Genomic DNA, 23,340 nt, shown 5'->3' on the forward strand with positions numbered 1-23,340 from the left:
CATTACCCCTTCCAACCTGTATTCTGGATATCAAAGTTACTAACAGTATAACTACTTTTGAAAAAGGAAAGAAAATAAAATTAGATCTCAGAGGCTTAGAACTTTCATCTTAATCTACAAGGCAATGGCTAAAATGTTCAAGTGAAAAGGAGAGTGAAAAAGCTGGCTTAAAACTCAACATTCAAAAAACGAAGATCATGGCATCTGGTCCCTTCACTTCATGGCAAATAGATGGGGAAACAATGGAAACAGTGAGAGACTTTATATTCTTGGGCTTCAAAATCACTGCAGATGGTGACTACAGTCATGAAATTAAAAGATGCTTGAGCCTTGGAAGAAAAGTTATGACCTAGACAGCATATTAAAAAGCAGAGACATTACTGATAAAGGTCCATCTAGTCAAAGCTATGGATTTTCCAGTAGTCATGTGTGGATGTGAGAGTTGGAACATAAAGAAAGCTGAGCACTGAAGAATTGATGCTTTTGAACTGTGGTATTGGAGAAGACTCTTGAGAGTCCTTTGGACTGCAAGAAGACCAAGCCAGTCTATCCTAAAGGAAATCAGTCTGAATATTCACTGGAAGGACTGATGTTGAAGCTGAAACTCTAATACTTTGGCCACCTGATGTGAAGAACTGTCTCACTGGAAAAGACCCTTATGCTGAGAAAGATTGAAGGCAGGAGGAGAAGGGGACGACAGAGGATGAGATGGTTGAATGTCATCACTGACTTGATGGACATGAGTTTGAGCAAGCTCTGGGAGTTGGTGATAGACAGGGAGGTCTGGCGTGCTGCAGTCCATGGGGTCGCAGAGAGCTGGACACAACTGAGTGACTGAACTGAACTGCAAACTGTTCAAGAGTTAAAAAAAGAAAACAATAGTAAGAGTGTCAGTCTGTGGGGTGTTCCTATGCCTGACATCTTGCCCAGCAAACTAGCTGGACAGGGAGGGAGTGCCTATGGTACCACACAAGGTTTCTCGGCTACGCAGAGGACAGAGGCTGCTGGAAAATGTGAGGAAAGAGACCTGACCGGGAGCCAGGGGATTTGGTCTCTATGCCAGGTTCAGGAGCAGAAGTTTTGTGACCCTGGTCAGGTTCCTTGACTTTGCTGGTGATGCTGCCTCTCAGCATTTCTACTGCCCATCAGGGCCAGTAGAAGTGGACAATGGAAGGTGGTGTGGCAAGATCACTAACTCGAGAAAGATTTCTCAGGACAGTGATGGATGTCACTGGATGTCCAAGGACTGGGTTTGCAAGGTTCATGCCTGCTCAGCCACTGATGTACTGTGTGACCTTGGGGAGGTCAGCTGCCCTGTCTGGGTGTCAGCTTCCTCATTGACTGCAGGGGAAACCAGATGGCAACTGAGACTGTGGGAGTCTCCGATGTAAACATCCTCCATGTTACACAGCATCATCCATCCCCAGGGCTGGGCCCCGTCCTCCTCTGAGAAGTCTCCCACGATTTACCCTGCAGTGGTTGTCTTGCTCTGTGCCTTTCCAGATGACATGGTAGACTGCTCTCCCACTTCTGTGTGTGTCACTGTTGGATGCAGGACACCCTGAGGCTGGATGAATTCTGATCGCCTCTAGGCCTGATACCCAGGATAGTTCTTGGCACAGAAAGACCCTTAATTAAGGTTTGTTGGCTAACAAATCCATGCATGCCTGTGGTTACTGGTGCCAAAGAATTTAAGACAGTTCAGGTACACCCTGCTCAGCCTGGCTGACAGTTAGTCCAGGCCTGTCTGTCTGCTGTGAAAACTCCCCGAGTGAGGGCGCGGCCGTGGAGCAGTGTCAGACAGCCAGCAGCCCTCGGGGAAGGGGGCTTTCTCAAGGTGTTCTTCAAGCTTCCTTCCCTTCTTGCTCCCACAGACAGCGTGTTGGACTTCCCTCAAGATGAAGACCGACAGTCTCGGGTCCCTGGGTCTCCCCGTGTCTCGAGTCTGAAATTTCAATCCCTACGGCACAGCACTGCAAGGACATCCACCCAGGGGCCTCCGGAGGCGGGCCTGCACTCAGGGCTGGCAGAGACCTCCACCTGGGAGCTTGAGGGTAGGTCAGCTTAGTCTTCATTTGGGTTTACTCAGCGCATTTTCCAGGTGGCAGTTTATGGTGTGAAAGTAAACTGCAAACAACGCTTCTATTCATTGAGGTGTGAGCCTGGAGAGAGACAGGCTGTATGGGCCAAGGCCTTGGTGTTAGGGGCCGTGGGGCACTTGGGGTTCATAGTCTTGGTGTTGGGGGTCGAGAGGCACTTGGAGGTCACGGGGTTGGGAGAAAGGAGGCAGGTCTTCCCCAGCATTTGAGCGTCTCCTTTCAGGCCCTCACTACTGGGTAATTCATTCTTTTACTAATTAACCTGGAGGCAGTGTGCATGAAAGAGCTAAAGACTTGGGATCAGGTATGACTCCAAAGCTTGGTTCTGCCCATTGTAACCTTAGACAGCTGATCCAATTGCTCTGAGCTTTACTTCCTTCCTCTGCAAAATGGGAATTATGACAGCACCCACTCCAGAGGGGACACAGCCCTGATGTACAGTTTATCCTGATTCCTTTATTCTTCCAGTAACAGCCTGCCTGCTTTGTGCCAGAAACTGTGCCTGGTGCTAGGAACAGAGCTTGACAGGGCACAGTCTCTGCCCCCAGGAGATCGTTGAGCAGACAAGGCACAAACTGATTGCTAAGATCATCTGAGTAATTTACAGCTGTTACTCACGTTGGCACCTTTCTGCTTGTGTGCAATGAATAAAGAATCCTGGATCTTAGGATCAGACAGACTCGGGATCTGTTCTTGGCTTTGTCCCTTACTGGCTGGGTAATCTTCAAGGTGCCAGTTACGCAATTCACTAAATCTCGATTTCATTTCTGTAAAATGAGGATAAATAATTCCCACTTCATCAACCTTAGAGGGCTGGTGTTAGATCAAATGAGATAATGTGGGGGAAAGTCACTTCTGGCTTAATACCATAACACTTATTTCAGGTTTTACAGTTTACAAAGGTCTCTTTGTGTACAGTTCCTCAATTAACTATCACAGCAATGCTTTGTGAACACCTGGCTATTCTCCTCCCAAAAGGTGAGGCTCCCGAGACCCAGAGAGCATAAGGGGATTTGACAAGGTCGAGCGTTCCTCTGGTCCTTTTGCCTCATTCTGACAATCCTCAGCACACTGCTGCAGGACGGACATTTCACAGATGTGGAGACTGAGACCCAGTTTGGACAGGGGCCGGCTCTCCTCCGAGCGCACCTTCTGGTTCTTCCAGAAGATGTGCCCCCGTTTCTGGCCCTGTTGCTCATCCTTCGTTACGTTCAGGTCAGACCCTGGCTGTGTGTGAAATGCAGTGAGATTCTCTACGCAGAGTTTCCCCATCAGTCGGATGCACTTTTCTCCTCTGTAGACCGTAGGGGTGATCCTCCAAACAAAATGGTCAGTATCCATTTACCACCAGCTTACACAAGACATGCTGCCCTGGTGCAAAGCTGAGGCTGCCTGGTTGCTGGGCATCCCTCCCTCAGTCCTTCTACAAGCTGGGCTGTGAGCTCTTGCACGTTTTAATGGAAGGGGCCTGAATGGGGTGACTTTGATGTTTATGGGGTGCTAGCTGATGGCAACACAATCTGTCAGGGCTGAGGTTCTCCTCTGAAGATGGGCTCCCCGCCTGAGTGCAGGAGACCTGCTGCCTCGTAGAGGGAGTGGAAACCTGAGACACTACTTTCTTATTCAGCCTCAAGAGGTAGGCCCATTGTTATGCTTTTATATTCCTCAATTATTATTATTTTTTCTCCTTGAAATAAAAGGAAATGCTTTGCTTTTCCTTTTCCGGTTCTGCGTTGGCATTAAAGCAGATATAACCTCCCAGAGTGGTTGGTGCAAACCAAACAGAATGATGCGAAAGAATCTGCTTTGACGTACGTCTCCTGCACCTTTTACATAATGTAAGTGGCACTCTGTGAACTTCCGGTCAGAGCTCCTAAATCTCAGGTTCCCTCGGTTGTAAACTGTGGATGTCACTGACTACTGCAGAGACTTGTTTGCTGAATTTCTTTGCTCGCAGCAGGCACTGGGGATCCAATGGTGTGCATGACAGACACGGCTCTTTTTCCTGACTCTAAGAAGAGACATCCTAGCATGGCAGATGGATGGAACCTAATGAAATTAAATAAGTTAAGATGAATGGAAGTGAAGCTTCTAGCATGGAGCCTGGCACACAGTCAGGATATAAACTGCACACACATATTCATATAAGAAAGGAAACGGGGTGTGGTGGCAATGGGGTTCAGAAGTGAATTCTGACTTATGTAACATATCTGACACAAGCAAGCATTTGATAAAGGCTAGGTGACAATCACGTGATTAACATCAGTACTTTCTGACTAAATGCTGGAAGACTGGGGCCTGGGTGGAATCCTTTGATGTACTATAGAGTACACAATCCACAGAGTAGACTTGGATTCAGAATTCGACTGCCCAGTGTCCTTGGGTTCTTGTGGAGTCCTTGGGAGAATTACTTAATCTCTCTGCATCATACTTCTCCTCCAAAATGGGAAGAGTAGTGGTGATAACGGAAGGAAAGGGCAAATGTGTAACTGTGTTATGAAATGTGCTCTGTAAAACTGCACTATGTGCATTCTGTTATGTACACAACTGATTGAGGGGACCTAAGGCATCCTGTTTTTCCAGTAGTCATGTACAGATGTGAAAGTTGGGCCATAAAGAAGGCTGAGTGCTGAAGAATTGATGCTTTTGAATTGGGGTGCTGGAGAAGAGTCTTGAGAGTCCCTTGGACAGCAAGGCGATCAAACCAGTCCATCCTAAAGGAGATCAGTTCTGAATATTCATTGGAAGGACTGACGATGAAGCCGAAGCTCTAATGCTTTGGCCACCTGATGTGAAGAGCCGACTCACTGGAAAAGACTCTGATGCTGGGAAAGACTGAAGGCAGGAGGAGAAGAGGGTGGCAGAGAATGAGATGGTTGGATAGTGTCACTGACTCAATGGACAGGAATCTGAGTAAACTCTGGGAGGCCGTGAAGGACAGAGGAGCCTGGTGAGCTGCAGTCCACGGGGTCGCAGACAGTCAGATATGACTTAGCAACTGAACAGCAACAACCAGACACCCAGTATCAGCGCAGCTCTGAGTCACCCGGAAGAGATGCACCTCCCTGAAGAGCAAACCAGTTTCTAGCAGGGGCCTCAAACTTCGGGTATGAAGTTACACAGCACAGTACCACCAGCCAAGACGAAACAGGCTTCAAAACTGTGTGTGTAGCCTCGGCTTCCTCTTGAAATCAGGTGGGAAGCCCTAACTGTCCTGAAGTTCTCCTTCCAAGTCTGTAAGGTTCTTGACTCAACTGTACAGGGCCTTGAGGACGAACCAGGTCAGGGCCAAGGACGCCTTAGCTCTTCTGCTGGGAAAAGCCACACCCAGAGCACTTCCCCCTCCCCACCCGCCCTGTGCACAACCTCACTGGCGTCTGTGTCTACTCTTTAGACTGGAAGCCTGCCTGCTCGCAGGCTCTAGCATTTTTTCAAATCTTGGGTCTCTGGCAGCAGGCACCAGACCTGGCACAGAATGTGCTTTCAACAAATATTTGTTGAAAGAACAGATGAATTAAAAAAAAAAATCTCATGGAAGAGATGTTATATCAGTTGGCTCAACTCTGTCTCTGCGCCATATTGTACCAAATTTACTTGGTTAAATATAGTCACGCAGGGGTTCAGTCTCCTTTGTATTTAACTGTCATAGAAACTTTTCTTCTCCAACCTCCGACTGGAGCTCACAACCTTTAAAGTGTCTCAGTTCTTACACACTCACTCACATCTTTCTTCACACCAATGCCCACACCCATCCCCCTTCTGTGATGCAGAAGCAGGTGGACACATGATGAAGAGACGAAGAGGTTGGGGAAATATATATGGTTTGGCTGTTAGTTAACTGTGCTCCAAAGTGTATACATGAGGGAAAGGCTGCCCCAGGCTCCTCTCATTAAATGTTAATCCCCATATGAACCTGGACAAAGCCTGGGACCTATCACAGCTATGTTTTAATTTGTCTGGATTTGCTTTACCATCCCCTTCATTAAAATAACTGGTAAGGGAAGCTGTGTCTTTCCTCTAAAGGAATAGACATATATAATTTTCCTATAAAATTTCTTCCACTTGGAAAGATGCTCAAAACTGACACAAGTGGGAGACAGAGGGGACCCCATGCAATGATCTGTGTGCTTTCTTCCTGAGCAAGAAGCAGATGTAGGTGAAGCTGTCTTTAAAATCCCAGGGATGTGAAAGTTGAGCTGTGACCTCCCGGGAAGACTGTAATAAGTCTGTATTTGGCATTAAAAGGGATAATAGTGAGAACTGTTCTATTCTGCTTAGGATCTGAGGTTGTTAGAGTGATCTTAAGAAATTTTAATAAGCATTAAATAATTTTAAATGGCATCACTGACTCGATGGACATGAGTTTGAGCAAGCTCCGGGAGTTGGTGATGGACAGGGAGGCCTGGCGTGCTGCAGTCCATGGGGTTGCAATGAGTCAGACACGACTGAGTGACTGAACTGAACTGAATTTTAAATGGTTTCTACTAGGACTTTCTGTTGCATCACTAGCTCATCTGAGTTAGTGCACCGTTTGGGGAATTCGTCTGAAATCCTGGTCCTTGAAAATTCCTTAGGAAATTTCTCATGAAGTCCTTGGATACTTTAAGTGTGTCCCTACACCAAACAGCATTTGGGGCAAATTACAGAACCACTGTTGATGGCACACAAATTTATATCTCACTAAATTCTCACAACATCCCTGCAGTTATATTTGTACTTCCTTATCATCACTGAGCAAACAGCTTGGAGAAATTAAGTGACTTGATCAGAGGCACTTAGCTAGAATGAAAGGTGACTATGATTAACACAAGTTTTTTTGTCTGTAAGCAGCAGGATCTGGTTTAGGCAAAACCTCAGATGTAATGTAACATATGTCCTTATTAATTATGTATTATATCATCACCCCAGCTAGACTAGAGAATCTCTGAAATCAGAATCTGAGTCTCCTTTCTCACCCTGACTCAATGTTTATTGTGTTCAGTACTTTTCCTTTCGTTTGTCCCTTTATCTGTCTTTTCAACCTCCATTCATCTATCTGCCTGTCCATCAGCCCATCCATCTGTCCATCTACCCATCATCCAATCAGCTGTTCAGTCAACAGGCCATCTAACTGCCCATTCATCCATCAATCTTCCATCCATCCATCCGTTCATCTATCCACCCATCCATCTGTCGTGTGACCTGGGCAAGTTACTTCAACTTTCTGTGCCTCAGCTTTCTCATCTGCAAAACAGCTTTCTCATCAGCAACATCTCAGGCTCGTGTGGGGTTGAACGAACATCATGTAACGCGCCTAATGTCACATACACCTTTTGTAGAGGAGGAGTAGTAGTAGTGTTAGTTGCTCTTCATGTCCGACTTTGCAACCCCATGGACTGTAGCCTGCCAGGCTCCTCTGTCCATGGGATTCTCCAGGCAAGAATACTGGAGAGGACTGCCATTCCCTCCTCCAGAGGATCTTCCCGACCCAGGGATCGAACCCGGGTCTCCTGCATTACAGGCAGATTCTTCACCATCTGAGCTACAGGGAAGTTCTGAATATGGCAACTACTTTATATTTACTTTCTAGAAGAGCCAGGGGAAGGGGGGTGGTTTGAAGATACTGGGGAAAGCAAGGGAAGGGTGTGAGCAACTGAGGTGCCTCTCAAGAACTGGAGAGGACTAGATGTGGGGCCTAATCAGGAGGTCAGGCTTCCAGGGCCTCGTGCCCTCGGGAGAGGTGAGTGGCAGAGACCTGTGCAGGGCACAGGCGAGGATGAGGAGAGAGCGTTAACCCATGGCCTGGGTATTCTCAGGGAAGGAGGAAGCTCCACTGAGCAGGATGCTGATGGAGAGACGTGGACATCTGAAAGAGCCCCTCGGGGACTGAGCATGAGAACTTACAAAGTACAGGATGAACTGCAGCTGGAAGGACTCAGGAGAGGCTAAACAGTGTGAGCACGATGTGATTGGAGTTACGGTGCTCTGAGGCCCGGCCCTAAGATCAGCGACAGTGAGTAGCTGGAATAATCCTGGGTTTTGCAAGGTGGATGCGGAAGACAGGCGCAGACATGGGGAGCTGAGAGTGATGAAAGAAGGCAGCTGGAGATGAAGGACTAAGGGAGAAACGGACGAGAAGGAGGGTGAGCCAGGAGATGCTGGGCAAGAAGTGGCTTGGACGTAGCCAGGGAATTGCCTTCGGGTTGGGGGGCGGGGGGGCGGCTAGGGGTAAGAGAGAAAAAGAGGAGGAACACTTAGAAGGGCAGTTTTCATGGTCAGAGCATGAGAAGGCATCTTAGAGATCCTCTAACCATCCTGTGGACAACATGGGCCAAATACAGGACGTGCACAGTGAGATGTAGGTTGGTACTTGAGCAAGAACTTGACGGCTGCCTTAGGAAATGCTCATGTAAGGGGCCAGCCAGACAAATGGCTAAAAGAGGGGGTGGGCTCACCCCTCTGTGCCTCTGGACAGGCTGTTTTCATGGTCCAGATGCTCCTTCCCCCCAGTCTTTACATGTTGAACTCTGGCTCCAATGCTACCTCTTCCTTGAAGCCACCTTCCAATTTCCCAACATATAGAACATGTATCTTTAGACTGCATCCACCAGGTTCCTGAGATAGGGTACCTGAGATAGGGTACTCCACCTAACTATTCAAGGCCCTATGATTTTGCACAGGACAGAGGTCTTGATTTAGGCAAGCTGGATATAAAAGCCAGTCTGGTACTTCCCAGCTCCGGGAAACAAACACTGCACATAGCTGAGTCTTATTTTTGTCATTTCTAAAATGGCAGTAATGACAGAATCTGAAAATTGAAAATATATTGAGCATCTACTATATGACAGGTACCCTTACATACTGGGGATTCAGAAATTGTATTAAATTACTTCTATTTTCAAGGAACTCAAGTCTATCTAGGTGTATAACTGGGCATAAAGCTGGCCACCATGCCTGGCACACAGTCGGCTAATTACAATTTAACTTTCTCTTCCACAGGCCAGAAACCCCTGCATTTTGAATGATTTGGCTCAAATATAGCGCGCTCTCTCCCTCCTTCCCTCCCCCACAAAATTGGGCAGATGGCTTCTGAGTCTCAGTGCAGGTTTCAGGAAGCAGCCAGAAGGGAGGGAGGCACAGGAAAAGGGCGTCTGACTCCTTCACAGTAATTAGTCTCTTTTTGACATTGAGGCCAAAGCCAAGTCACTCTCCTGTGCCTCTCACCCTCTGTCCCTGTTATGGCAGAGTCAGAGCTGCTCCAAGCCGCACCTCGGCTCCCCAGGTCTAGATGGCAGGAAGCTAATGAGCCTTGGAAACCACACGGCCTTTCACCTCACTCGGGGAGCTTGGAAAGCTTTCAAGCCAAGCAGAAAAGTGGATTCCAGTATGTCAGTGCAGAGCGGTCTCCAATCTATTCTCCCAGGACCAGAATTTCAAGCTTTGTGAAGCACCTATCACAGGAAGTAGGAAGCCACCACTACTCATCCTAATTGGAGGGTATCTGGCTTCCTGATTAGGGGAGTTCAAAGTTAGCACGGGGGAAGGCCTTCAGACAGTCTGACTTAGCTGAAGGGTAACAAGCCAGGACTGAAGAAGTAGAGAAACCAAAAACGGTGACTGGGATGTGTATCTTTAGCTGGGGCTGAAACAATGCCCACGTAAAAGGGCCCATGTAGGTAAACTGAGAGACATCTGGTGTTGAGACCTCCAGCCCTGATGCCCTTTGTGAAGGCCTGCCTCTCCATCCAGTCACATGCTCATCCATCTAACTGTGTCCTGATCACCCCCTCCTGGAGGTCCCCTGGGCACCTCCAACTGCATGCCAACATTAGAGAAAGCTAGCTAAAGCCAAACCTGACCATGTCGCAGATCTGCCTGAAATGCCCCAGTGGCTTCCACTGACAGATGAAATCTAAACTCTTTCCAGGCCATTCATGATCTGATGCCTGCCAACTTCCTCACTTCAGATTCCTCTCACTACTGCCACAAATCTCCTAAGCTAAGCTACTCCAAGTTTCAGCTTCCCAGGTGACTCAGTGGTAAAGAATCCGCCTGCCAATGCAGGAGACGCAGATTCAGTCCCTGGGTTGGGAAGATCCCCTGGAGAAGGAAATGGCAACCCACTCCAGTATTCTTGCCTGGGAAGTCTGACGAACAGAGAAGCCTGGCGGGCTGCAGTCCACGGGGTCACAGGAGTCAGACATGATGTTGTGATAAAAGAGGAGCAGCAAGCTACTCCAAACTGCTTCTCTTTCCTAGAAAAAGCCATGATCTGTCTCATCTATGTACCTATTGCAAATCTTTGACTTCCACAATAGGCTGCCTCAAGGTGCCTGCATATCTTCCATCTCTGTCAACTCAAATTTAACCTCCATACCCACCTTAAATCTCACTTCCTCCAAGAAGCCACCCTGATCACCCCAGCTGAAAGCAACTGCTCTTTTCCTGAACCCCAGTAGTATCGCCAGGTCCACACTGGTCATGATCCAATTTATACAGTGTCACCAAATGAAGTGGTACCTTGTCGAACTGATACATGACCCTCAGACAGTATCAGTGTAAATCTTAAAAGAAAGTAGAAGGTGTTAAGTCACTCAGTCATGTTCAATTCTTTGCAACCCTATGACCTGTAGCCTGACAGTCTCCATGGCCATGGGATTTCCAGGCAAGAATACTAGAGTGGGTTGCCATTTCCTTCTTCAGGGCATCTTCCCGACCTAGAGATCAAACCCAGGTCTTCTACATGGCAGGCAGATTCTTTACCACCTGAGTCAACCTTGGTAATAGCCAATGGCAGAGTTATGCAGGGGATAAGCGTGGGCTCTGAACCCAGAGAAGGCTGGATATGAATCCTTTTTTTCTCTAGAGTGCCTTTGGGAAAAATCACTTAAGCTCCCTGAACCCTGGTTTCCAGAGGATAACACTGTCTGCAATGTCAGAGGCTTATGTATTTGTTGTTCAAATAAATCATGAAGCACATACATGGAGGAACTCTGTAAAATGTAAATAAAATTTCCATTCAAAGAATAGTCAATATTTTAAAATTACAAGTTGCCATATCAGCAGTTTGATTCAGGAAGACAGCCAGAGATTCTGTACAAGGTTATCAGCTTGGGCATCCAAACAGAAACCTGATTCTGAAGCCCAATTTCAGGAGGGCTTATATTTGCACACTGAAGAGCTCCAATTGTGAACGAAAACGTTCCGCTGCTGTTGTGGAAAATTCTCCTAAATTACTAAGCTGCCAGCTTCCGGTTTATCAACCTTTACCTCTGGCAGTATTTAGCAGCACGCCTGTTTGGGCCCAATTTCCCACTCAGGTTAAAGTTTAGGAACTGACCATCTCCTTGTGTCTAAGCATCCACACTACTTCCCAGACAACTGGTGGGTTCTCCTCTGCCTCCTTCCAATGTACCCTCTTCTGTCTCTGCTTCATTGTCAGTCTCTCGAATATTTACTATTCTGAAGTTCGATTTTAGGCTGTTACTTGCTGTTGGGAAGGGGCACGGGAAATGTCAAGTCTCAATGGACATGATTCCTTGGGTGAAATTCTAACCCTGGGTTTCCCCTCCTGTAACATACCTATACAGAAATAGCCCAGCCTGATCATTTCCTTTTGATGTTTAATTGGATGTTGGTGCTGTGCTTTCTGGGCTGAGAAGCTAATGCTTCTTAGAGAGGGAACAATTCCTGCTACATAAATGAGACTCGTAACAGGGAGAATGCTCAACACTGAATCTAATTTTCTCTCCCATCCATGAACAGAAGACAATTTCTCTGGCATTATAGCATTTCACTCAGTCTTTCCATCATTAATAAGAATTAAATTCTGTTCCCTCAAATCTAAACGTAATTATAGTTTGCCTCGTAAATAAAATTGAATTACCTTTTTCAAAATTTAGCACTAATGCAACTGCTATGTTTAGAGCTTTATTTTTTAACTCTGCTGCTACTTTCAGCTTATTTTTTTAAGCATTGGGCTTATTTTGCTGTCGACTGTGAGTTAATTTGGTAACAGCTTTTCTGTTCTGTATCTATCTGGTCATTATTGTTATTAATTATGCTTTCTGGTTTGCTTTTCTTTTTGGTAGGGGAGGACAGTATTAGAGAAGAAATTTGAAACTCAGAGGCTCTGAGTGAATTCTAGAAAGTCCCTGTGAGTTGAGGTAGGACCTAGGCTAAGTTGCACTGACAAGAGTTTGAGAAAGAGTCTCGATGTAGAGTCTGCAAGGAAAATCTTCACTGTGAACTGAAACATTTTCAAACTGAGATTTACAGCAGGACATTCAGTAACTTCATGACTGGGACCCTGCCTCCCTCTCTGGCCTCACTTCACCATCTACCCCCAGGGCTCCAGTCAGATGAGGAAGGACCACTCTGTACTTCCGCACATGCTGTTCCCTCTGCCTGGACAGGCCTCCTCTCCTTTGCCACCAGGAGCCCGCTTCGGTCCCCTCTACCGTCTGGCTGACAAGTGTCCGTCTTGGGGAGGACCCTCCCAGGTTCCTCCCTGGCCCCCGTGTGGCTGAGCGCACATGCCCGCCCTTGTGCATGCCAATCCCACCGCACACATGTCAGTCAGAGGTCTTAACGCCATGTGACTAGGTACTGCCTCCTGAACGGCCTGAGGAAGGCTGAGCCTTGACGCCGAGGCCCAGCATTAGTGCAGGACCTGAGGAGTGCAGATCCGTGAGGCCAGCACACGGGGAGGCCAGGAAGGACCGTGAGTGGACGGAGTGGACGTGTGTGCCTGCCAGCAGTCGGCATCCAGCCGGAGCCGTGCTGGGATGCTCTGCGGAGGCTGTGCTGCTCTCTCGGCCCAGTCCCTGAGCAGAGGCCGATGCTAACACCCTGGTGACCTTGTGCTGGGGTTTGGGGATAAATGTGTTGGTATCTTAGCGACTCTTCTTTTAGACTTGATGATCAGAGTGGGGCAGGGGCTGGGGGAAGCTGAGGGTAGACAGTGTCAGAAACCACAAGGAAACCAAGCTTCTGAGAAAGAAAGTGAGTTGTTCAAGGGCCTATAGACTCCAGTTAAGGTTTGGCTCCAAACCTTCACCATATAAACTTCCCTCAGACTTCAACAGTTAGTGTCAAAGGACTATTTGGCTAATTTAGCTTTAATCATGCATTCTAAAATTATACATTAATACTTTATTTATTGAGCCCTGAGTGCCAGCCACCATGCCAAGCATTTTATAGATACAAATTAAAGCTAATTTGAAAAACAGCCCTGAAAGGCAGGTATCATTAGCCATATTCTTTGGATAAGCTGGATCTTAAAAATCTAGCTTGGTCCCACTCCAAATCCCATGCAATCCTTTCTGACTGCACATGCTACTGCCAAATCCATACCACTGAATCTCTAAAAGATCCCCACCTGTTATTCCATGAAACTCAATTGCAATGAAATGATAAGAATCATAAACCACCAGCATGAGCATTTTACAATCCGAATCTCTGCCATGTACTGCTTCTATGAGCCAGCAACCCAAAGGAATAAAATGTAGCGAGAGGGCCCTCTCAAATAAAAGTCATTTATGGAAGACAAGATTGGAGCGAGCCCACAGAGCAGTGGAAATGAGGAATGAATTTATGAGGCTGAGGACTGAGATGACTGGGCTGGGGTGGCGGGGAAGGAAGACGTGAGGGAGAGCCAGCGAAGGGGCAAGTGATGGGTTTAAGGGATCGAATCGGAAATGGTATTCTGGAAAATGCCGCAGAGCCTGAAATCTTCCTTAGGAGCTGTTAGGCTCTGAAACAAAGGCAGGCTTTTCCAGTTTTAAGGACCATCTCAAAAGAGGTTAAATTCCTCCCCTTTTCGAAAGCAGCTCTGAGCCAAGAGGCTGAAAAGCCAACTAAAGCACTTGGGGGTGGGGTGGGGTAGGGAGGGAGTCCTTCTGCTCAGTGGGGCTGCTCACTGTACCCCTTTATGCAAAGCTGAGGAGGCATCCAGCCCTGCAGGGCCGCTCCCTGGGGAAGAGGGCTGGAAGGAGGTGAGACGATGCCATTCTTGTCCAGGAGGGGTTCTGCCTGGCTGGCCCTACACATGAGTGAGATGAATGTGAGCTAGGTCTGGAAAGTGAGAAGGGGCCCAGGGACTTGGTTTCAGCCTTGCCGAGTGTAATGTGTGTGTGTCGGGGGTGCGGGCGGGCCGTGGGGTGGAGCGCTCGTCGAAGGGATTAGACTGTCTGGCTGGTAGTGTGCTGGGATCTCCTTGGGCAGAGACTTTAGAGGAAACCCCTCACTCTTTGATGATTCCCTGCATGAGTCACTCATTCAGCAATCACCAGAACCTACTGGCTGTCAGGCTGTGCACTAAGGAGAATGACAGACCCTGCCTTCACGGGGCTCACGGTTTGGCAAGAGAGAGGCGCATGTGTAATACATCTCTCAGCACACAGAAGAGCTTAGGAGAGGCCTTGCAGCCGGATCTGGGTTGAATCTGTACTGTACCACTTACAAATGAGGGGGTGCTGGTAAGGAATTTAACTCAGTTCTGAGCTTCAGGTTCCTGATCTGGAAAATGGAACTAGTAATACTGACATCAGAGGGTTCTTATGAACCTTCACTAAGATCATGGTTGAAAAGCACTTAATTCAGTAGCTGGTACATGGTGAGCATTAACAAACCAATGACTCTTTAATTAATGCTTCATCCTGTGGCTTCTCCGGGGAAAAGACAAGATTAATGGCAAAGAAACCTCTTTGGATAGAAACAAGGCTTGACGTAAGAGCTGAGGGCTTAGAAACAGAGGACCCACACTTAACTCAAACTCTGCCACGGATTAGCTGAGTCACTCTGAGCAACTCATCTCCTCTCTCCAGCTCTTTCCCATTTGTAAAACAAGAGCAGTAGCAGTCATCATCACCATTATCATCACTAACCTCATCATGACCATCCTCATCATCACCATCACCACCATCACAACCACTGCCATAACCACCAACACCTCCATCAACACCATCATCACCATCACCAGCATCACAACCATCATGACCACTGTTCCCAAAGACTGAGGCAGTGAAGTCCCACTGGGCCCAGAGTTGACGACCGAGGTGTGTTGGGGGTAGGGGCTGGGACATACAACTTCTGCTCTTCCAGCCCACAGGGATCTATTTAAACAGTTATCTTATATGACTTGTCAGGAGGGAAGACCACACCAATGAGGCAGGATTTAAGGAGGAATTTCTGAGGTGAAATGGCAAGCCAAGCTGCTGAGAACCCAGGGGCCTGAGTAAACACTTGTATAAAATCTGACTTCACTGTTTCCACAAACCTAACTGAAGTGCTGGGAAACTCGTCAGCTCACATTGCATTGCAGGCTGGTTGCTAAGTGCAGGGCGTGTTGATTTAAGCTGCTTTCATTAAATCCTGTTCCCTGTGCCAAACGGGCAAGACACTCATCTCAGGCAAGAGATGGGTTCTCCCTCCTCGGGGGGCCAGACAGTGGGGGCTCATTTCTGCCAGCCCCACCACCTAGAGCCAGGCCTACAAGATGCGGCTCCTAACGGAAGGGCTGTGGGCAGTGCCTGTCCTGGCCCTGCCGTGCCCGAAGCAAAGAACACAAATGGTGTGACTTGAGCTACCCTTATCGGGGGCCTGATTTGTGCCAACCACGTGCTAACCTTTGCCTTGCGATTTCTCACTGAGTCTGTACAATAAGCTCATAGGTAATTTACCTAAAAGGAGACGTAGCGTCAGGGAGGTGACGCCACTTGCTGAAGCCACTCAGCTGGTGGGGACCAGGTCCCTCAGTGCCTGTTTACGGCCCTGTGGCCAACTCTCTGAGCACAGCAAAGACAGTCCCTCGGTTACAGGGCATCTGCTCAGTGAGGCCTGCCCTGCTTAGTTTCAGGGCCCAAACTCCATCGTTTTCAAACAGCTTCCCCTCGGTGAAAGTGCTGTTGGAAGGGAGGGAGGCGGAGGCGTGAAGGGTTCCCTTCTGCAGGCACTGTTCTTGTGCACACCGGCAGTGCGCAACTTAATCCCCACATGACCCTCCGAGGCAGGTACTGCTACTATCTCCATTTTTTATAAGGGAACGACAGTCAAGTCCGTTTCCAGCGGTCCACTGGTTAAGACTGTACTTCCAATGTAGCAGGTGCTGGTTTGATCCCTGGTCAGGGAAAGAAGATCCTTCATGCTGCACGGTGTGGCCAAAAAAAAAAAAAGGGAAAGTCAAGTCCCTTGCTAATGCTAAGGTCACGCAGTTAGCATGTGCAGAGGCAGGATGGAGCCCAGACAAGTATGGCTAGGACAACCGCCAACGCCAATTTCACTAGCCTTCAAACTAGCTTCTGCTGGGAAGTGACGGCCAAAGAGAAGTGGCAGCCGTGGGAAGCAGTGCAGGGCTCTGGGCAGCAGGGCCAGGCTGGGCTTGGCCTCCCAGCTCCTGCAAACACAGGGCATCTCACGTAAGTCACTGATCCTCAAGGTGAGGGTGGGGACCATACCATACCTGTTACTCTGCCTCACCAGCTATTGCTGCTTCTCTCTGTGTGTATGTTACGTTTGTGTGTGTGTGAAAAAGAGAAAGACAGAGTGATCTTTGTATGCTGTGAAGCATTCAACAAACAAATTGTTATCACTACTGAAAGGGGACAGAGGAAATCTGAAGTCCTCTTCTAAATCTCCAGCCTCGTGGCAGTCATGACAGTATTTTAGTCAGCTATAGGTCAGAGATTTAAAAACTATAATCCACGTTTCTGAAAGGGCACATTTCATCTTGCCTCTCTCAAATGTCTCCATTAATGTCGAGGGCTCTCACCAATGCGTGTTTTAATCATACCCGTAACATAGCTAACCTTAACTGAGCCAATATCATGGGCTAAGTAGCGTGCTAGGTGCTTGTATACATTATCTTAAATAATCCTCTGAGTAGTGATTTCCCAGATATTAACCCCATGAGGTAGGTACTCTCGTTATCATCATTTTACAGCTTGCAGGGGTGAAGCCACCTGCCCAAAGTTACAACTAGTAAATAGCAGGGCTGGCGTTTGAACTCATGGCCGTCAGACTAGGGGACTCGTCTTAGCACATGGAGCTCCGTGCCTCAGACTGGAGAGCAGCTGTGGAGAGCAGGAGGCAGAGTTTAGGAAGATGGGCCCTCACAGCTCTATTCAAGTCCCTTTCAATGGGATCTTCTCTCTCCCTCTAAGGGGCCAACGAAAAGAATCCTTAGTGATCTCACTCAAAGTTAAACCTGCCTCCATCAGAGGCTGTGGAGTTTCATCGGGGATTAACAGTGCACGGACAGTTATATTTCTATCATAAATTAGCTTTGTGGCCACATAATGAACAATACAACCCAGAGTAGCTATAAGAGGAACATTCATTACATTGCTATAAACAGAGCTATATAAAAAGAATTATTCCTAAGACTCCATGCATCTGCATTTGTGATGTCTTTACACAAGCTTTGCAAACAAAGTCCAAATTAGACCGCATGTGTGTGTGTGCCTGCGAGCATGCTTAAGTTGCTTCAGTTGTGTCTGACGCTTTGTGACCCTATGGACTATAGCCTGACAGGCTCCACTGTCCATGGGATTCTCCAGTCAAGAACACCAGAGTGGGCTGCCATTTCCTCCTCTAGGGCATCTTCCTAACCCAGGGATGGAACTCGCAACTCCTGTGGCTCCTGGACTGGCAGGCGAATTCTTTATCACTGAGCCACTTGGGAAGCCCCTGAGATTGCATTTTAAACATCAATTCTCCATTCAGTGGGGAAAGGTAACTCCAAGTATCCCAAAGGCATGAATGCTGCACTGGATCTCATCTTTACAAAGGTGTCAACCATCTTTCCTGACCACTACCAAAACTGTTAGTATACAAGATGATGAGCTGATCTGAGCTTCACTTTGTTTAAACATTGTAGTGTGGTGGGGAAGGTGATTTAGGGTGAAGAAACATGGATGGTTATCACTTTTTAGCTATGTGTCCTTGGGCAAGATTACTTAGAAATTCTCTAGGCCTGCTCTTCTTTATTAATTGATGGCCCTTCATCTGTTTGTTTGCTCCGTCTCCTCCCTGCTTCCCAGAATGCAAGCTCTCCAGGGTAGGGACTTCCTCCCTCTTTACTCACTCTGAGTAGAAGAGTGCCTTGTTCAGTAAGTATTCACTAACAAAATCTACGTACATAGGGAAAATGGGGATGATGCTGCCTTCCTCACAGGGTTTTTGTGTGGATTAAACTGTTCAGGTGAGATGCTGGAAGTAACCACGCTTACCACATATCGGTACTGTGTTAGGTGATTCACCTATCTTCTCATCTAATCTTCACTTCGAGAGGATCTCTAAATCATAAAGCACTTATAAACAGAGAGTGCATGGGTGCATGCTAAGTTGTTTCAGTCATGCCTGACTCTTAGCGACCCTATGGACTGAAGCCCGCCAGGCTCCGCTGTCCATGGGATTCTCCAGGCAAGAATACGGGAGTGGAACTGCCATGCCCTTTACAGAGGGTGCTAATATATTATCCCTTAAACTGCATGTGTAAACTGTGGGGTGAATCAAATACCACAATCAAGAGTACATTCAGTCATGTGTTTGTCATTCATTCATTTGTCAGTGTTTATCGGGCAGCTGCTGTGGGCCAAGGGTATGCTGAATCCTGGGGATGTAGGGGTAAGAGATGTTTGCTGTCCTCTTGGAACTTACCATCTCGTAGAGGATCTGACCAGGAAGGCAGGTGGGGGCCACATCGCTGAGTGCCCTAAATATTATATTGAATCTGGACTCCATCCTGGGGAAGAGGTGAAGCCAAAGGCCCATCCCTGCAGGACTCAGGGAGCTACACTGTTCCCTATGGCCTTGCCTCTAGGATGGCCACTGTAAAGTGAAGGTGAGAAGTCAGTGCATCGCATCTATGCTAACTAACATGGTTAAGGGGAGATGCTTTGACTCTCAAGGCCATCATTACGAAAGGAATGGTGTGAAGACGTGATGGATAAACCCTCTGTTCACCTAACAGTACAGGCGTTGAGGCTGGAGTTCAGAGGAAGAAGAAAGCGTTCAGGGGTTTGGGTGACCGCCTGCTACGTGACCAAGGTCAGGATGAGGGCCCTGAACAGGACTGGAAGGCGCACAGGTCACAGTGGCACCTCCCCCACCCCATCCACGCCGCTCCCTTCTTCTCCCCACACCTACCGATGGAACAGTCGTGTCCAGTCCAGCTCGGGTCACAGCTGCAGAGCCCGGTGTCCGGGAGGAAGGTTCCGTGGCCCGAACACTGGTCCAGGCAGGTGGCCCTGGGCGTCTCGCAGCTGGTGCCTCCCCAGCCCACAGAGCAGTGGCACTCGCCTCTCACGCAGACACCGCGGCCGGAGCACGTGGGGTCCATGCAGTCCACTGTGACACGGGGAGAGAGAGCACGGGTGAGGACTGGGCCACCCAGGCTGGGGGCTTCTTTACACAGAACGCTATGCCTGCACTGGGGCAGCTTCACACGATCAAGGAGAGGGACCCAGATGTCCATGGAAGTCTTGATAACACGTGGTAACCGTGAAGAGAATGACTCTGGCAACAGTAGACCCGGGTTCTTGACTCCACCCAGTGGTCAACTGTTTATCTCCAGAGGCTCACTTCCCCCGCCTGTAAAACATGGATACATACTCCCACCTCTTGGTTTGAGGGTGCAGAGAGCAAGACATATATGTCCCTAACAACTGCAACAATGGAGAGAAAGACTTTGTTTCGTTCCCTTCTGTAGGTCTGCCTCCTAGAACACCGCCAAACACAAGGGAGGCACTCAAAACATCATCAGAGAACAAACTATTTGTGTTTGTCACATCACGATGCAGTTTTACTTCTGTGAATGTGGGACTAAAATAAAGAAATTCCTTAATTTAAATGAGAATTTATTTTGCATTTAAATTCCCTTAGATTTTATCATCTTCCCCAGATTCTGGTGATTGAGACAAACTTTCAAGCCTCACTTCCCACACACATATTTGTCTGGAAGTGCATCCAGGCAAACATTTCAATGATTATTCAAAATTACATACAGTGGCTGTGTTTAGCTTCTCCTCAAGTCGGGGGGGTAGGGTGGGGAGGTGGTCAACTACAAAGCTATAGCTCAAACCAAGCAACTCCCCACAGGGCTCTTAGGGCCCAAGGTCTAAGTGGTCTCAAGAGACCACCCCCCAGAAGGAAGGAGGAGAATATTGAGAGTTACCTGCTCTTTGCTAGTGTGCTAGGAAGTGGGTCATAAACCTCATCAGGTTCCGTTTTTGCAATAATCCAGTGAGGTACAGAGAAGGAAACCGAGGCTCAGAGAGGTAAATGATTTATAGAAGGACTTCCAGAGTAGAATCTGAAGACAGCTCTGTCTGATTCTGAATCCGGTGATAGCCCTGCCCCTGGGACTAATTTTCCTAAACCAAAGCTTTAGTTGTGGGGTTAGACAAAGTTACCAGAGACCATTAATCCTCTGCAAAGCATTTCACAGAAAGAAGGAGAAGCATATTAGGCTAACTTAGCATGTGGCTCCAGGGCACGTGGAAAGTGCAAAAGGTAGTAGAGAGGAGACAGAATTGGCAAACGGCTGGTCCATGTTCTCTGCTCAACCAAAGAGTTGTTAGATCACCCATGCACTAGAGGGAGAGAGGGAATTCTGTCTGTCTTGCAAGTGGAAGGGGAGAGTGAGGTGGGGCTCATGGAGCAGCTGTTGTTAAAGAGTGTTGATGGAGCTGCTATGAACGTAGTCAGACTCTTCCTTACAGGGGCTCATGAGGAAGCCATGTGCTGCAGAGGAAATAATTTAGCCTTTGACCTCTGACGTCCTAAGGGCAAAGGTCACAAGACAAACCGAAATGGGTCTATGAGTATGGCTGTTGTCATGTGTCTGCTTTGAGCTTCCATGTATAAAGCAGGTTTGGTAAAGTTTCCTACCTCTCAGGTTGCTATGAAGACCAAATGACACTGAGGATTTGAAAAGACACTATAAACTGTAAACTGTTGCAAAGAAGTTACCTGTTCACTCTACCAGGACATGACTTGGGCAGACTGTGGTGAGCACTCATTTATAATTCAGATGTGCTTCTACTTTATCTATCAAGTTAAATTTTAGAACCCAGTGTACCTGACTTTTCCACAAGAGTCGGGAACTCAGCTGGAGTGTATTAGAGTCACAGATACAAGTGGGCAGAGACTTTACTGAGAGCACCATTCTGGAAACAGGTTGTTCATTTTGAGGGCTAGCTTATTTAGAAAGCTTTCACTGTTTGGGTTTTTAAAGGCATTCAATGTAACTACTTCAGCCATATGTAAGAAGATCAAAGGTCTGGGGCAACCAATGGATTAAAAACATAGTAACGATAATAGCAACAGTAACAATTAGTGTTCAGTCTCTCTTCTATGCTATATCTTGCTATTAAACCTTTTATATACATTGTCTGATTTAACCCTAACAACAACCTTTTGAGGTAGATACCACTGTTACCCTCCTTTCACAGATGAGGAAATCGAAGCACAGAGGTTAAATAACTTGTCCAAGAATACACAGTGGTTAAGTGGAGGATTTAAATTTGAAGCACTTTTTCCTGGTATAAATCTCTTGTTATTTCCTTTGCAACCTTACTGGTTCCAAAATACATGTAACACATGAATGCAGACATAAGCACACAAAATGGTTAAACATAGAAATCAAAAGAAAATGAAACAATGAAAGAAAGGGGCAAAGTGGAGAATTAATAAAGCCACAGGAAGGTAAAGAATCCCTTCTCTTGCAGTCTCTGGACACCACTTAATAATGGTTTACACATGATCTGCTGGAGTTTCTGTTAATTAAAAATGATAAAAATAATAGTCGTGATAAATTTTCATGACCTGCCTCAGATCCCAGGACCTCAGAAGGATTATTCTGGCCCATTAGGCTGCTAGGATAATTCCCCAGACCCAGAGAATTTTCCAGTTTGACGGGAAATGACTCAGCAGTTCCTATCCCAAGACCTGTAAAGGTATTTCCCGTTCCGTGAGTGCCCGGACCCCAGGGTGGGGTTGAAGCTGTCTCTGAGGCGCCCTTGAGGTCGAATCTATAAATCTGCAGTTAGTGGAGCAAGCCGAGAGGGTGCCAAGTTCAGCAAGAGGCCCTTGGCGTCACGGTCCTGTTTCTCAGACATAATAAGTCTGATGGGGACCCAGGAACCAGCAAAGTGAATCTGATGTTCTCAGAAGCTGGTCCAGGCAGGGAAGAGCAGAAAGAACTGATGAGGAGCTACCTCCAGGCAATTCATCATCAATTAATCATTGCTTCGGGAGGTCAGCTTGGCAAAGCAAGCACAGAGCAGAGCAAAGGAGTTCTAAGGAGGCCAGCGCCTCAGGGGCACGGCGGCTCCAGGAAACCTTGGCTGAACTGACTGAGGTTCCTGCCAGAACACGGGCCCAAAGCCAGGGTGGTTATCTATGCCACAGTGACCCTCTACTGAAGGTCCCATGTTGACTGTGCATCTGTACACCCTCTCTGGGGCCTCTAGGGAAGCGGGACACCTAGGATGGCATTGAAATGGTCTCTCTCCATCACACTGGGATAGTTTCCCCAACACTATTTATTCGGCAGGATGCTGTGTGTAACATGGGAAGATCGGCAGGCTTGAGGTCGGGGAGCTGAAGGAATATGGGAGAAACTGGCAGGGAGGTAGGCCCAGCTCTGGGTAGAAGACAGTCTAACTTAGTTTCTTCTTAGAAGAGGAGCCAAGCAGTCATATTTTGTTTTTCCCTTTGCAGAGCCTACCATTCAAGCCAAAATTTCTGGCAGATGCTTGGCCTACTAATGAGATGATGGGGCCTGCGTGGCCAGGCTGCAAACACAGCTCGTCTCCCCAAATGTTCCACGCTTCGGTGACCACACAAGCTACCCCCGAGACACTTCAGGACCTGAAACACAGCAGCTCACTTTTCACGGTAAAAGGTCGAGGTTGGGCCCCTCTGCCCTTCCCCCAGCTCCAAGTGTCCTGTCGGTGCAGTTCAGGCTTTAAAAAAAATATGGGATGATAAACTTCAAAAGAAAGAAGGAGAGAGCGAAAGAAGTCAGCTTGTTAGCTGATGTTTCATAAACACAGTGAAACCTGTTAGAGCAGACAGGGGATCGGGGGATCCGGGGATCGGATGAAGGCCCAGGAAACCCCCACTTGAAACACAAGGACTCTGCAAGGATGCTTCAGCAGAGAAACAGAAATAAGAGGAATCAGTACCAGATGGCCCTTCTCGGAACAGAGACCAGGAGTGAGAACACTTCTTTTCAAACAGTAATGTAAATCAAATT

The 23,340-nt window shown here is 47.6% G+C and overlaps 1 protein-coding gene across 10 annotated transcripts in view; it reads right to left on the reverse strand.

Annotated features, from left to right (window-relative positions):
* TENM4 (teneurin transmembrane protein 4) overlaps nt 1-23,340 on the reverse strand; it is an 826,321-nt gene that overhangs the window by 131,083 nt on the left and 671,898 nt on the right. For all 10 annotated transcript variants that reach the window (XM_043875712.1, XM_043875709.1, XM_043875667.1 and 7 more), the window contains one exon: nt 19,227-19,427. In XM_043875712.1, coding sequence (XP_043731647.1) covers nt 19,227-19,427 — 201 coding nt within the window. The remainder of the gene's footprint in view (nt 1-19,226; nt 19,428-23,340) is intronic.

This window comes from Cervus elaphus, chromosome 2 (genome assembly GCF_910594005.1).
Source record: "Cervus elaphus chromosome 2, mCerEla1.1, whole genome shotgun sequence".
NCBI lineage: Eukaryota > Metazoa > Chordata > Mammalia > Artiodactyla > Cervidae > Cervus > Cervus elaphus.